The sequence below is a fragment of the Tripterygium wilfordii genome, chromosome 8, assembly GCF_013401445.1.
Source record: "Tripterygium wilfordii isolate XIE 37 chromosome 8, ASM1340144v1, whole genome shotgun sequence".
Lineage (NCBI taxonomy): Eukaryota > Viridiplantae > Streptophyta > Magnoliopsida > Celastrales > Celastraceae > Tripterygium > Tripterygium wilfordii.
Window position 1 is genome coordinate 3,563,831 of NC_052239.1, and position 14,945 is coordinate 3,578,775.

The window sequence follows — 14,945 nt, forward strand, 5'->3', positions numbered from 1 at the left end:
GAACTTATAATTTATGTCTAAACTTAATTTAATCCAAATCGAACAAATTCAATCCTCCAAACCGGACAAAGGCAACAACTTCTGTTTGAAGAAAAACAACAAACTTTGATCTACATATAGGCACACACCGCACACGCATACAAATTTGAGTTGTCTCGTCGGCCATATTGCTTGCATTAGCGCATGACCTACTTGAGTTTTAGAGTTTGAAGTCTCGAAGATATCTCTTGTTGTGAGTTAAGACTCCACATAGACTGAATTCGGATCATTACCCATATTAGCCGGCACCGTTTCAATTTTCTTCATGTACATCAACATGAGAATTTTTGGAGCTTATCATCAAAAGCTGTATGTAATAACTGGAGCAAAAGAATAACTGGATGCTCTTTTATTCCCAATATTCCACAAAACAAAAATTCCATCATGCTTCAAAACAAGAAACCACAACACATTACCAGTCTGGTGTACAAGGTTTAACAAAATCAGAAACAGTTTTCTCACTTCAAGTACCACGAAAATTTATGCCCCGTCACTGCACTTTTGAAAATAGCTTCGGTGCAACCTAATAATACAGCATAACTTTCAGCATATGATATAAAAATAATTCAATATGAGGTATGGAGGATTAATGTATAATACTTACGCATTTGTCGATACAAGACCAATAATCAAAATACTGTCCCGTGCAATGCTTGTTCCCTGACTCATCTCCTTGGATCCTCTTGACGCAAGCCTGTGACAAAACTAGAAATACTTAATATGATAAACTGGAATTACTGGTGACTGCTTGAATTCTACATAATACTTCAAAAAATATCTTTTGAAAGAAAACTTGATGTTCTGCAAATATCCAAGTATAACAATGAATGGAGAGAGCTGCGAACTTCAAATCTTACAGAACACAGGAAATGTCTATTTATTTAACACCACACCAGTGTTGAACACTGCTTTTCTAGATAGCAATATAACTGAAGGTAAGTTTCACTCTGCTTTCTTGGGCCTTCTACGATTGCATCAGCGAGTTTAAATTTCATTCAAGATGCAGAACGGGGAGGGTTTCACATTTTGCAGATGATCTCCTTGTCAAACGTAGAGGAGAACCAGGTTCCACACTAAAGCTACTCAAGACCAACATCAAGCAATCACTTGCCACACTATTCGTCAGATGTACTGAATACACAGTCAATCTAAGACCCAAAGAAATTGTTTGATGGAGCAAAATACCAGTCAACATTGATGAGACCCTTAAAAATGTAAATGCCTACTTCAAGTCCAGTAATTATAGCTTATCAGGCAGTCAGTCACAAATTCTTAAAGACTTTATCAATAGAATTTACAACTTGCAAGGATGTTTAGGCTGTCGTTATGCATTTTACAACAAGATTAAGAATCCATTGTTTCTAGAATCTTGGCTCTATAGAAAAAGTCCTGTCATATTCCAGAAACATCTTGCTTTCTGGGTAAGGGTGAGGTATCTTGTATTGCAACGAATTCTTTAAAGTCAATTCAGGAAACAAATTAAAACACAAGACCTCATAACGTAGTCCTGACTCCTGCAAAAATCTCCTTTTTAATATTTATCTTTTCCATTCAAAAATATCAAAAACATGATGAAGAACTAGAATGCCACTTCAATCTGGTAGGATGAAAGGCCTGAGAGGAAAGCAAACTGGAACAGAAAAAGGAGTGCCAAATGACAGAGGATAAAGATGGAAACAGTGTTCCATATAGGAACCATTCATGTTGCCATGTTATATCTTATACCCAAAACTGAAAAGGAAAAGAAGTATATTAGAGGGGTCACTATTAGCAAATAATTTCCCTTCTCTCTTTAAAAAATAAATGTAAAATATAATAAACTAAATGCCAACAGGGAGCGGTCAGCTGGTCACTAGTGGGACATAATCAGAATCCAACAGCTGCAATTTCCTGAAATCCTTTTTTTACCAATGGACCAACCAAAACAAGGGAAAGAGGCCCTGACTTCTCTATGGCACATGACAAGCAAATCCAAATGCAGCAAACAGGTAATTTGGATAGTCAACAATAAAATACTTCAAAAGTCAAATTATTAATCCAAAGGCAGCATGGCAGATCATCAAAATTGCCCTCTTGACAAGAGAGATTCAAAGATATTGTGTTCTCAACAAGTTGTAGCATTGAATTACGACAAAAATATTGAATTCTCTCAGCAATAATTATCAATCCATGCTGTCTAAAAACTACAAAAGACCAACTCAATAGTTAAATTAGCTTCATTAATAATTGTTGTCAGTGGTCATACAATGAATGTGACCTTGCTCCATTGTTTCTGTATTATATGTGATGGTGCAGAAAGTATAACAATGCTAACATACGATATGGATTTTTAAGCAAAATTCTATCTATACTTTCCCATATTTGTCAAGTCAACTTCAATAAATACTATACTACTACGCAGTACGAACCTTATATTCAAGCAATGGTTTCACACACTTAGGCTTGCAAGCCTCTTCAAGATGCTTCTTCGGGTCAACAGGTTCCTCATCTGCCCTAAATTCAGAAAGGGAAACAATTCTAATTAAAAAACTTCAGACAAAGAGAAGCTCCAGATCAGTGAAAATAAAATACATTATCATGAGCCAATAATTCAAAAGAGTGGAGATATGAGGATGTGTCCCGCAAGATTAAAGCTCATCAGATAAACTGGAAGAGTGCATCTGGTGTTTTGAGTGGCCAAAAATACCTTTGAAGCTAAAGGTTGGAATGTGTATAGGTCTGCATGACTTGAAATGAACTAATGAAGTACAATGAAGAGTTGGGTTGTCAAGTGAAAACATGCATAAAAAGTTAATGCAGAAGGAATGAGACTGTTGCGCATGGCAAATTGGCAATACAAGAAACAATAGGATTCCAACAAAATTTTCTTATGGATTTATGTACCTGACCCTAAACTGCTTGGGAATAAGGTTTTGATAGTAATGAAGATTGGTTCTCTTCTATATTATCAGCATGGCTAAATATTCACCTCAATAATTGCTATATGGTAGTGGAGTGGTATATTGCGTACTTTCACAAGCACATAATTTTTTTCCACTAGTATATGTGTTCTCTATGTAAGTTATGAATATTAAATACTTGATTTGACATGAGAAAATAAGTGTCCTATTGAAATTAAAATTTAGATTTTAGAAGTTGTCATCCTAATATTAGATACAAGTATGCAATTGATTTACTTCTCAACTGGGTAATTACATTTGTTGGGTTCTACCATAGTGTAGTCTATTTAGTATTGTCCATTAGCAGGGTAGATAATACACAAAGACTATTACAAGCAGGCAGAGAAACGCCAGACATGTATATATTAATGCACAGGACTAGGTTCAAAAATATACCCTTCAAGAGAAAACTAACATAAAAACAAAGAAGAAGTAAACAGATGCTCACATTGCACTCCAGAGACCAGTCAAACAACTAATGCGCAAAGCAGTTTGCAGGATGGACCTGGGGAAAAAATTACATATCAACACCCAAAGTCAGCGTCAATCAAGTTTTCATATTACTTATGGACTCAAACAGAAACCTCTAAGAAATCGGGTAAGGGTAGAAACAATCAGAGAATCCAAATTAACATAAAATAATCTCCTCAATCCACTTGGAGTGAAATCAGAAATATCTAAACATAAACGCCGAATCAATAGCCAAATTTCCACTAGTTTCCTCGAATCAGATCGGAACCAAAGCAATTGTTTCCACAAAAAGTAAAGGCTCAAAGAGCGGCAATGCTTGGTAGAGATAACCCAAAAACTCGTTCAACTCATGACAAGGAAACGAGTAAACGGAAAAAATTAATAATCGTAGAGAGGACGCTATGATTGTGCAAGTGAAGTGAGAGAGAGAATTAGGTCGCAATCACGTTACCTGAAAGGAGTAAAATCAAAGACCAAAAATTAGGGTTTCTGGTAGCTTCCTGCCAATAAAGAAGAAGGCCGCCGCCGATTTATTTGATGTTCCCTGAGTATTACTTTCACCTGACCGTCACCCACTATCCTCACCTGCGTTATTTTAACCTTTTAATATGGGCAATCCTACGACGTCGTTTTTCATCTAAATAAAGAAACTGACTTCTGCAGGTCAGTCATACACGCCTTCCCCTTCACCCCGCCACCATTATTATGGTGAGATCTTCTTAACTTGTTTGACAGATTTAATGGTTCCTCCTGCAACTTTGTCCGAGGGCACGGCAAAACTAGCGATTGAAGGTAGAAATTGGAATTAAAAGGTATACTTTTATACTCTTTGCTTATAGTTAATTTTAAGTAGGATAATGCAATTGGTTTAAACTTTGAAGTTAACTTTAGGTCTGGAATATGAGATATTTTTCTGTATCATCAGGTGCCATGAATTCCCAAGTGGGCAAAGTAGTCAGGCACTTCATTTTCTATGAAATAGGCGTCTTTTTTTCTTCTTAATTAGGGGTTACCATTTAGCCTGTGGGTCTGAGCTTCATTTTTGAGGTCGGGCCAAAGCCCAAGCTCGACACCTTGAGCCAATTTTGACCCAGTCCAAGCCCGACCCAAGTTCGACTAGGCAACATACATTAATTGTGTGTATATATATGTATGTGTAAATGTAAATGTAATATATACATATATATAATACATTTTCCTAAAAAAATATATATATAAATATTATATAGTCGAAAAGTCGGGCCCAAGAAGACCCAAACCTGGGCCTCATTTTGAGAGTCAAGCCCGACGCAAAGCCCGATTATCAAAATAGGGTCTGGGCCTAAACCTCATATTTTCTGGCCAGCCCGGCCCAATGCCGAATCCTATTCTAAGTTGCCATGTCTCAGAGTCTTTGATAATGATACTATGGTATAGGCGGCTAAAATATTATATATATCCTTAGACTATCACATTTTTCTCTATTATGTCCTTAAACTATTTTTTTTCTTTATACTATCCTCAAACTATTGTTTTGCACATTGTTTATATCCCGAGTCAATTTTTCAGTGTTGACTCTGACGTAAATGCTGATGTGGATCAATTTTTTTAATTGATTTAATTCCACATGTGATATGAAATTTAAAAAAAAAAAACCAACCAAAATTAAATTCAAAATGAAAACCCGATCTCGCAATCCTATACATTCCGATCTCGTAAATCCTATAATATAGCCAAAAGAATCCCGATCTCGCAGTGAAAGAGCATGCTGCAATTGTTTTTGGCTAAAGAGGAGGACGTCTTTCATGAGGTTATGGGTCTAGAGGCCATTTCGTTTTCGTCTCAGATGGGATTTTGGCTTAGGCTCCACTGCTCCAGTTCATATCCTTACCCTTTTTGGCTCAGAGGTTAGGGATTTCTTTTGTTCCCTTTTTGGGTTTCAGGTTTTTGCTTTGATTTCTGAGTTCGTCTAAATGAAAAGCTTCAAATAGAAAAGAAGAACAGGGTAAGTTTCAACTACAAATCAATGGAGAAAAAAAACGGACCACTGCAATCAAGAGTCTTAAATAATGTTGTTAAGCAAGAGACGAGAGAGGGCCGCTTAAAGCTTAGCAATTTCCATCCCTTTGCATGAATCTTCGCCGCTCTGATGCATCCACTCAAGTTCGATGGATAACAATTACTTTTCTTTCTTGAAGGGAGATCTGGGAAGAAGATGATAGGAAGTTTTTTTGTTTTTTTTTCCTTTGTTAATTTCATAGTTGTAAATAATTTGATTTAATTTTTTTTTTCCACATCAGCGATCTATGTGTAATTTCCGTTGGAGTTTGAATGCCATGTCAGCTTTTTCGCCGGAGTCAACACCTGAAAGTTGACTCAGGATAGAAACGATGTGCCAAATAATAATTCGAGGATAGAATAAAGAAAAAAAATAGTTTAAGGACATAATAGAGAAAAATATGATAGTCTAAGGATATATATAATATTTTAGCCATGCTATAGGCATGAAACTTCCTTCATGTAATTTTTTTGCAAAGTCTTAGAAATCTACATTTAAACAGATTTGCTTCTTATCTTTGTTAGAAAATGGTGGAATAATAAAATATAAACTTTTGTCAAAAATTATATTTGAAAACACAATTAGCCTGTCCACTAAAATCAATTGCTGCTTTGACCAAACCCATAAACCAAACAATAGCTTCAAATCATCTTTCTTGTCAAACTCTCTTCTTTGTCCAAATGAATGGAGATCTTCGACTTACCCTCTCCCTTGGCCTTCTCCTGTTCACCAACAACCAGGTAACACCCCTGATCTCTGTCTTTGCCTCTCTCTCTTGTCTCTGTTTGACGTATTGCTAACTCTCTAATGGAGTTTAGGCATAGAAAGTTAATGGCAAAAGCAGTCAACGCCACCGATACCAATCCCATACCAGAAGTCTGTGAATCATCTTGTGACAAATTAAATAAGTCTGGATATTGTCTCTCTTCATGTGAAACTTTCTGTCCAGACATCTGCCGTAAAGAGTTTCATAGATCACTGCCTTTAAACAAGTTCTTGATCGCGTTGATTGTTGTGATATCTGCTGCTTTTCTTTGTGTTTTCTGTTATACTGTCTATGTAAGGTACTTTGGTACTAATCGGAGGAGATTGCAACCACCTGAGGGGAATCAACAGACCCATGATGAGTTTCTTGACGAAGATCATGGCCCTGTGGTTGATCATCATGTTTGGTATATAAACACAATCGGGTTGCAGCCATCCGTCATCAGCTCGATCGCGGTTTGTAAGTATAAGAGAGGTGAAGGACTTGTTGAAGGAACAGATTGCTCTGTTTGCTTGAATGAGTTTGAAGAAGATGAGACTCTTAGGCTTTTACCTAAGTGCAGCCATGCTTTTCACATCCCTTGTATTGATACTTGGCTAAGATCTCATACTAATTGCCCCATGTGTCGTGCCCCGATTGTCAATAACGCGGCTGAAGCATCATCATCATCATCGATTGCAAACGTCGATAATTCTAGCACCGGAGAAGATGATGCTTTAGATAACAGAATCTTGGAAGCCAACGAAGAAACCAATACAGAAATGGAAGATGAGACTTTAGAAAATGAGTTAGCTGTTGAGAATGGAAGAAAAAGAGGTGAAATTTTGGAGGAAGATGTGGGAGAAGAGTTACAGCCAATAAGAAGATCATTTTCTATGGATTCCTTATCAGCCTTGAAGATCACTCAAATTCTTGCTAATGTTCATTCAATGGAAAGTAATGGCAATTCAGATGCAAGAATGGTGAAAGCGAATAAATCTGGTAGGGGTAGTTTCTCTCAGAGGATCGTTGGAGATCTGAGCTTATTCAGAGTGATGGGTGCTTCTTCTAGTGTGAGGTCTTGTCAAGATGGGTCTAGTTTGATGCAAAGGTCACTTTCTTGCTATGGGAAGCTCTTGTTACCTACAGGTAGCCGGAGCCGGAACCGGAACCAGAACCAGAATTCGATTCTTCCTTCATAAATTTTCTGTCCTATACTTTGAGGTTACATGTCTGCAAAGCTTGATACAGCCTGTGAACTCTCTACAAGCTGAGAGTTACATTTTGCTTATTCCACTGAAAGTCTTCAAGATTACATATGGTTACAGAAATGCATAATAAGTCTTCAAGATTTCATATAGTTGCAGAAATGCTAAATAATACAATGCAATTGTAAGACTTTTGTTCTAATGAAGTGATCTTTTATATCTGTTTTTGCTTTTCATGCCTTTAAAGTAGCTGATAGGTTTTTCATCATCTATGAAGTATGAAAGCTCACTAGGACTAATAAATTCCTGTTTGTTTACAACTAGGAGTAGCAAAATTCTATCTGATCTTGATGTTTGAATTTGTCCGATCCATATTAAAATAAGTTTTAAACATAAGTTATATGTCTGAAATCTGGATTTAAACACAAAATTTTTGTTCGGTTTAAAATCGTGTCCCGATCCAAGCTGAGAAATCTTGTCCGATTTATATGCTCGGATTTTAAGCCAGATTAGGTTATTGTCTGGTTTATTTGTCCGAATTTAAAAAATAATCCGGGTTTAGTCATTTAAGTATGTCTAAAATCCAATGGAGGTTGAAGTCCAGACATGTAAAACTTTCATAAATACGTGATGTTATTAGACTCAAAACGAATTTGGAACTAATTTTTTACCACCCCTATCTATAACTCTTCTTGCTAATAAAAAAAAATCCATAACTCTCCTCTCTAACAAAGTGTCCATATTCTTTTTCCAACATGGTATGATGCCACCGTAAGCATGATTGATATATTTGGTAACACATTTGAGAGAGAAAATACATATGGCATACGCCGTCGTATTCTAGCCCCGAAACCCAAAGCCTTTTAGCCTTCACCCCTCGTTCCACTAGCCCCAAACCCCAAGCATTTTTTTTTTTCTCGGGAAAATCGGCGACGAAAAATGGAAGAGAAAATCATTCCAGTTCGTGGGGTTTCTCCCCCTATAACCCGAAATCCAGCAACGGTACTCTCAATGCTCCAAGGTTTTCTTCAAATTCGTTTCTTTGAACTTGGCATTCCTGTTAAATAAATTCATTTTTCCATTCTTTCTTTGATTGTTAGTTTACGCAATGTACGTGTACATAGATAGATTGACAAAACACGATCTGGCACCGCAATCTTTGCTCTCTCGATCACTCTGGCCTGCAACAATTCTGGGTGCTCATTATTCCGGTGTCCGTGATGGCCGAGGAATCATACCAATGAGGGTTTGTTTTGGAATTTAAATTCATAGTGTTTGCTCATCTTTACATTTATAAACACTTAATTGTCACTCCATATATCGACACTTACAATTTTAGTGATCAAGTGGCTTCTGACCATGAAAATACAATTCCTGGACTGCGAGGTAGCTTGATGAGGAGGATGATTGATGTGTGTGGATAGTTTTTCAACCTGACGAAGGAAGAAAAACAGGAGTTCACAAATAAGCATGTGTTGGATTGGATCCAATCAGGTGTGGAACCAGCTTTAACGCATCCATGGACAAAGTCTTGTTTTGGAGAGATTTCCTTAAGGTGGTTGTACATCCGGAACTTCACTCACCCAACAAACCCCCCAGAGTTCAGGTATTGCCCCTTTCTTTAAATATACCGTAAGGACAAGCTCACAAAAGCATGTTTATAACTTTCTCTTTCTGAATATATGAAGTTACAATGATTAGTAAGCTATAAAGAACAATTATGGACACAGGATAGTGTATCATATAGAATTAACACGGGTCAAGGAAGTTGGATATATGTCATGACTCATGAATGTGTTTCCAAATATATACTCAGTATTTCAAAGTATTTGGACTATATATTCCTTTGGTTTGCATTAAGCGGAAGCATTGGACTTGTACCGTCGTACGTATGAGTATTGTATTTAACCTGGTATAAGATGAAATATGCAAGTGCTTCGGAACCACCCCATTGTTATATGTGATGTTTCACTGTTTCTAAATATAAGATGGAAAGCATACTTGAATTCTTGTCAGATTCTCATTGTATTAATCAGTTTTAGAGACAGGGAATTGTGGATACAAAAACAAACTAGAAACCTAGTGTTTACTTGTTCAAGACAAATCACTTAATTTGTTTTGTTCTTAGTGAGGGACACAATGGATGGGGCTTGTTTTGTTACTTTCCTTCATTTTTCCCCAGGGTACTTTTACAAGCTCTACTAGCTATATCAACAAACTGAAAAGCTAAGGAGTTGCTTTTAAATTTCTTATTGCTGAGAAATTTATTTAGATTACATGAGAAATTTATTTCTTTTGGGATAAAGGCTCGGATGAGATGATGAAGAAAAGAGTCCGAGAGTAGCAAGAGAGTTAGTGAGAGGAATACCAGAGAGCTTAGGCCAGAAAAGAATAAAATAGATGAGGCCCTGAAATTGGAATCAGGTTCACAAGTCATTGCAGCAAATTTTTATCCACCTTCTCAACAACCTGAACTTGCAATGGGCTTGGTACCTCATTCTGACCATGGTCTCTTGATCCTCTTAGTACAGAATAAAATTGATGGCCTTCAAGTGAAACACAAGGAAAGGTGGATTAATGTGAATGGTGTTCCCAACCTTTTCTTTTAACACTGGCGATCATCTTGAGGTGCAATTCATTTATTTCCTTTGCAGTATTACTTTTGCCTACGTTACTTTATTGTTTAACCTTCAGGATTGCTTCTTTCTTTTTTTTTTTCTTTTTTTTCCCGCTTCATTTGGATGTATGAACTTGGGATGTATAACTATTAGTATTTTGTTCATTGATCTTGCAAGATCCTCAGTAATGGAAAATACAAAAGTGTTCTGCATTGAGCATTTGTGAATGACAACAGTACAAAGCTGACATATGGACCATGTCTTGATGCAGTCGTTAGCCCAGTGACAAAGTTGCTATTGAATGCAGAAAATCTGCAGCCAGCTTACATTGGGATGAAATATAAGGATTACTTTCAACTGCAGCAGAGGGAAATCTGATGGGAAATCCAACTTGGACTGTCAAAGAATTTGATATGAAAGTTTAGGGAAGAGACTGTTTCTCTATGCTGATCCTGTCGCATACCAAATGCTAATGTAAGTACATGACATCTTAATAAGATCTTTGGACATGGTGTGTGTGCAAATAGTTGTTTGAGTTTTATAAATAATGCTTGGAGAAAAGAGAACTGTTATGTATTTGATGATAGAGAAGAATACACATCTTTGATGGAGAATCATCTGATGCAAAGATGATTAACAATTTGCCCTTTAGAGATAATGACATATTGACTTAAATGAGACGTTATATGATTTTGGTTTTGTTTTTTATAATGTGTGTTTTCTTTTTCTCTGTTATAAAGGATGACACCTCCTTGCTGGTTCTCATTTGCTCTTTTGCAATTTAAGGATAGAATTACTTGAAAAGATACAAAATAAACCATTTATTGAATATTTGAATAGCTGCAAAACAGGATTGTTTAGTTCATCTCCCAAATTATATCATTAGTAACATAAGCATACCTATATCCTTAGTAATTATCTAGAGAAAGTTTATAAAGCCTTTCTCCTTGGCCTTACTGATCTCTTCAATTGTGTTCCCAAGTTGTGCTATCTTCCCATTCCTTACAGTTGAAAAAAGGTTGATCGGTGTCATGGAAGACTCGAGCATTGTAGGTACCCCATCACCTGACACTGAAATGCTTGGCTTTTTCCTTTTATGCTTGGCATACCTTTCATTCCTTTCTTCTTCAGTTTCATACTTGTAATGAGATCTCGCATGAGCTGCAAACGATTGTGGCTTTTGAAACACATGCATGCATATAGGACACATATAGGAACCAGCCCAGGTTTGAATACTGTGAATCATACCATCATCTTCTGTTGCAGGTCCTGATTGACCATCAAAGGGTATGATGTTGGTGAAGATGTCGTTCACTTGGCTAGATGTAGTGATTGCTTGGTTTGGGTAGTAGCTTGGTTGTCCTTGTGCATAGGCTCTATGATTTAGATGGTCAAGAAGCCCTCTAGTTGATGTTGTGGTCAGAAATTGAGTTGTTTTGACCTTAACAACTCTAACCTCAGTTTCAGAGAAAGGATCAAGCAGGTTTTGACATGGAAAATAGTTTGCCATACTCTGCATTTGCACTATAGGAGGAGTAACATGACTTCTCACCTCTGTCATTGTTGGGCCAAGAGTGCCAAAAGATAGGTTGTGTCTTTGGGGAATGATGACTTGTTGGTTAAGCCACATGGTTGGAACAGTGGCCTGAACCGGAGGAGATGTGTGCCTCATTTGATTCATAGGGTTCAACATTAAATTTGAGTTTAGACGATTAATGGTGTCGCCATGCATCAGAGATGAACTGAAACCAGAACTAGGAGAGAGATTAGTATTGGAAGAATTGTAGTTCATTGGCATGGTGAGAGGATGATATGAAAGATCAATAGAAGCTTCTTGAGAGGTACATTTGGTTCATTTTGGTATTCTTAATTTATAGATGTAGAGATTCAGTTGTAGGAATCAAAATATAATTAGAAATCAATCTAAAGTATATAGTTATATGCTCCAATAAAATTAAGGAGAGTATAATAAACGGCAATAAAATTTATTATAAATTCTTTAAAGGAAATTTCTTATAGAGAATTGTTTGGAAAACTCACCTACCAAAAAATGTTAAATGTCTTACTTAAGATAAGCAACTTTTTTTAATTATGTACTGCATTTGATCATATTTTGTTCCTTAAGGAAAAAATGACATGAAAATGTCATTGAGGATAAGAAAGATTAAATGAAAGTTTAATTTGGGAAATTCAATAGCACTCCTTTTATGGAATTGTTACTAAAATCAGCTCAGATCGGTGGTAAACCAGTCATAGTTTCGGCCTGATACAACATTCCAATCTGTACGGATTGGTTGTAAACAGCCCATGGTTTCGGTTTGGTATGAAAAAATTCTGAATATGTAAGAAATTAGAAAATTTTTTAAAAAACCGGCCGAATTTTAAAAACCAACAAATTGGTGAAACATTCTGAAAATTAAGTATTATTTATTTTATTGAAATATTTAGGTTTTCTTTTAACTGAGAGGCTCACAAGTTCAATGTTGGATTTGGTTACGATACCTATGCTTTATTGCATACTAATCTCAAATATATTATATAGTTATATTCTACTTGAAATTTCTTACGTTTACATTATTTTTGTATCATAATTATATATACATTACTGAGTTTTGTTTAGTATATTATCTTGTATGAATAGATTTCCTGCATCTGAAACTAACATGTTAATCTAGGATGAGAAATCTTATAATTATTGTTTTGATATTTTTCACTTTTATTAAATTACACTAATATAAATTTATCTGTAACAGAAAGATTTTTAATTAAGCCAAAATTCAAGCTCAGATTTTTTTATTGTTTGACCTACAATATGCAATTTGCACTACAGAATGCTGGTTACATTAGACTAAAATGCAATGTTATTTAAATATTTTCTTGGAGTGGTTATCGATTGATCTCAGAAGTACTAAACCAATGAATGTGAGCACGCCAATCTGGTTGTGTTGCAGAATTTTTTTTTGAATTGTTATGTTCTTTGTTTACCAGTGCGTTGTGGAAGTGGTTTGAGATGGGTATATTTTCTTCTAGTGGCCTTAGAAGGTTTGTCTCTAACTTGAGGATTTATTTAAGGAAAAGTATTTTCACATTTTAAAAGGCGAGATTCTCCACATTTTTTGTTTTCATAATTTATTTTCAAGTTTGATTAGATATTTCAAGTACAAGTTTACATAATTTTCTTGTAGGTTTCTTCTCTGGATAAGGCTGGTAAGATTTCATTAATTGTTAAAAGAAGTACAAACAAAGGGGACATTCATATTTACAAATCCCCTGATTCTGCATGAGTTAAAAGTGTTTACATGGAAACAAATATTCTGTTAGAAGAACCACATTAATGGCGACAGCAATGGACATATTACTTCTTGACATTTGTAGGAAAGGTGGAGAGAAAGACACCTAGCTTTAGTTGACGCATTTTGCAGCAATAAGACAAAGCCTGGCAGCACCTAGAAAGCATGGATACGGCTGTGAGGTTGCAGTATATGTATCCGATACTTATTGGATACGGATATGTCAAAATACGTTTAACATACGTCTACAAGACGTATTTTTTTATTCACAATTTTTTTTTATTTTATAAATTGTGACATTGACTTCTTGCTGCGACTTCGACATCGGCTTCCTCTGGTAAGGCCTCGATTTGAGTCTCTTGCTTCGTTCGACTTCGACCATAGAGATCAACAACCACAGAGATCAACAACCACATAGATGACAACCACAAAGACGACCAAGGATTGTTGTTCTACAGAGATTGACGACCATAGAACAAGGATGATTTGATATACAAAGATTGATCAACCCATTAAAGGTAAGATTTTGCCTATTTTCGAAGAAAAGGGAAGAACTTTAAGCAGAGATTAGAAATAGAGTGAGAAAAGAAGAAGCTGGAGGAAGAAGAACAAGTGAAGGGAGAAAACTTTGATTCTATTTACTTGATCAGAACATTCCATTTTGATAGAAAGAGGAGAATGAAGTCTCTTCGGTCTGGAGATCTATGCTCTAGAGCCTTCTCTCTCTTTTCACTCATTGTTTTTTTATTTTTTTCCCCACATAGGACTCCTCTTCTACAGTGTGGGGCTGGGCTTTTCTTGGAATGGGTTGAACAAGTCTGACTTGGGCCGAACCTAATTATTTTAACAGTATTGTTATATAATATATATATATATATTTATTTATTTATTTATTCAACGTGTCCCTAACGTATCCGTATCCTACTTTTTTGAAAAATCACGTATCCGCGTATCCGTGTCGTGTCGTATCCGTGTCCCATGTCAGTATCCGTGCTACATAGGGCAGCACCATGGCATTTTTCTTTTCCTTGTGAATAAATAGTAGGCTGCAGAACCTGTAGTGGAGCGCCAGCAAGCCTTATTTCAGTGCTAGACTCCTTGCTATGTCAGCATCTTTGTCTTTGAAAACCTTGATAACCACAACAGTCAATTTAGCATCCATGGTTCTTGGCACACAGCCGAAATTAGTATAGGCACCACCCTTGTAACACTTCATTTGAGGATATTTTCCTCATTTAGTTGAGCAGAAGAGCTGGATACTAGATATTTTGTATTAGTGGAACCACAATTAGTCTAAGTGGTTGGTCTTCCATCAACATGACCGTGAGGACATAAGTTCAAATCCGTCTTCCCCCAAAAACTTGCCTGTAAGAGGAAAAACAAGATATCTTACATTGTTCAAGGCAACAAAGTTCAACCTAGAGCGAGTTGAGAATCTGTTGATGCCAAAATTCAAAAAATTCAACTTATCCATTGAGTAAGACTCCTTCAAGGCTTCAACCATCATGACTTTTGCAGCAAAACTAGATTTGAATACCATAGCAATAATAATCTATAAGCAAATATCATTTTTGTTGGTTTGAGGTTAACATTTAAT

At 36.1% G+C, this 14,945-nt stretch overlaps 2 protein-coding genes across 2 annotated transcripts; one reads left to right on the top strand and one right to left on the bottom strand.

The window, feature by feature from the left end:
- Positions 1-355: 355 nt before the first annotated feature.
- Positions 356-4,139, bottom strand: LOC120003485 (cytochrome b-c1 complex subunit 6-like). The gene is made up of 5 exons (XM_038852488.1): positions 3,901-4,139; positions 3,426-3,483; positions 2,448-2,531; positions 644-733; positions 356-562 (listed from the first exon to the last, which is right to left on the bottom strand). Exons 2-5 carry the CDS (start codon positions 3,426-3,428, stop codon positions 530-532), a joined length of 210 nt encoding a protein of 69 aa, XP_038708416.1. The 5' UTR covers positions 3,429-3,483; positions 3,901-4,139; the 3' UTR covers positions 356-529.
- Positions 4,140-6,103: 1,964 nt separating this feature from the next.
- On the top strand, positions 6,104-7,661 carry LOC120004587 (RING-H2 finger protein ATL52-like). Its single transcript, XM_038853955.1, has one exon. It carries the CDS (start codon positions 6,295-6,297, stop codon positions 7,432-7,434), a length of 1,140 nt encoding a protein of 379 aa, XP_038709883.1. The 5' UTR covers positions 6,104-6,294; the 3' UTR covers positions 7,435-7,661.
- Positions 7,662-14,945: the final 7,284 nt, after the last annotated feature.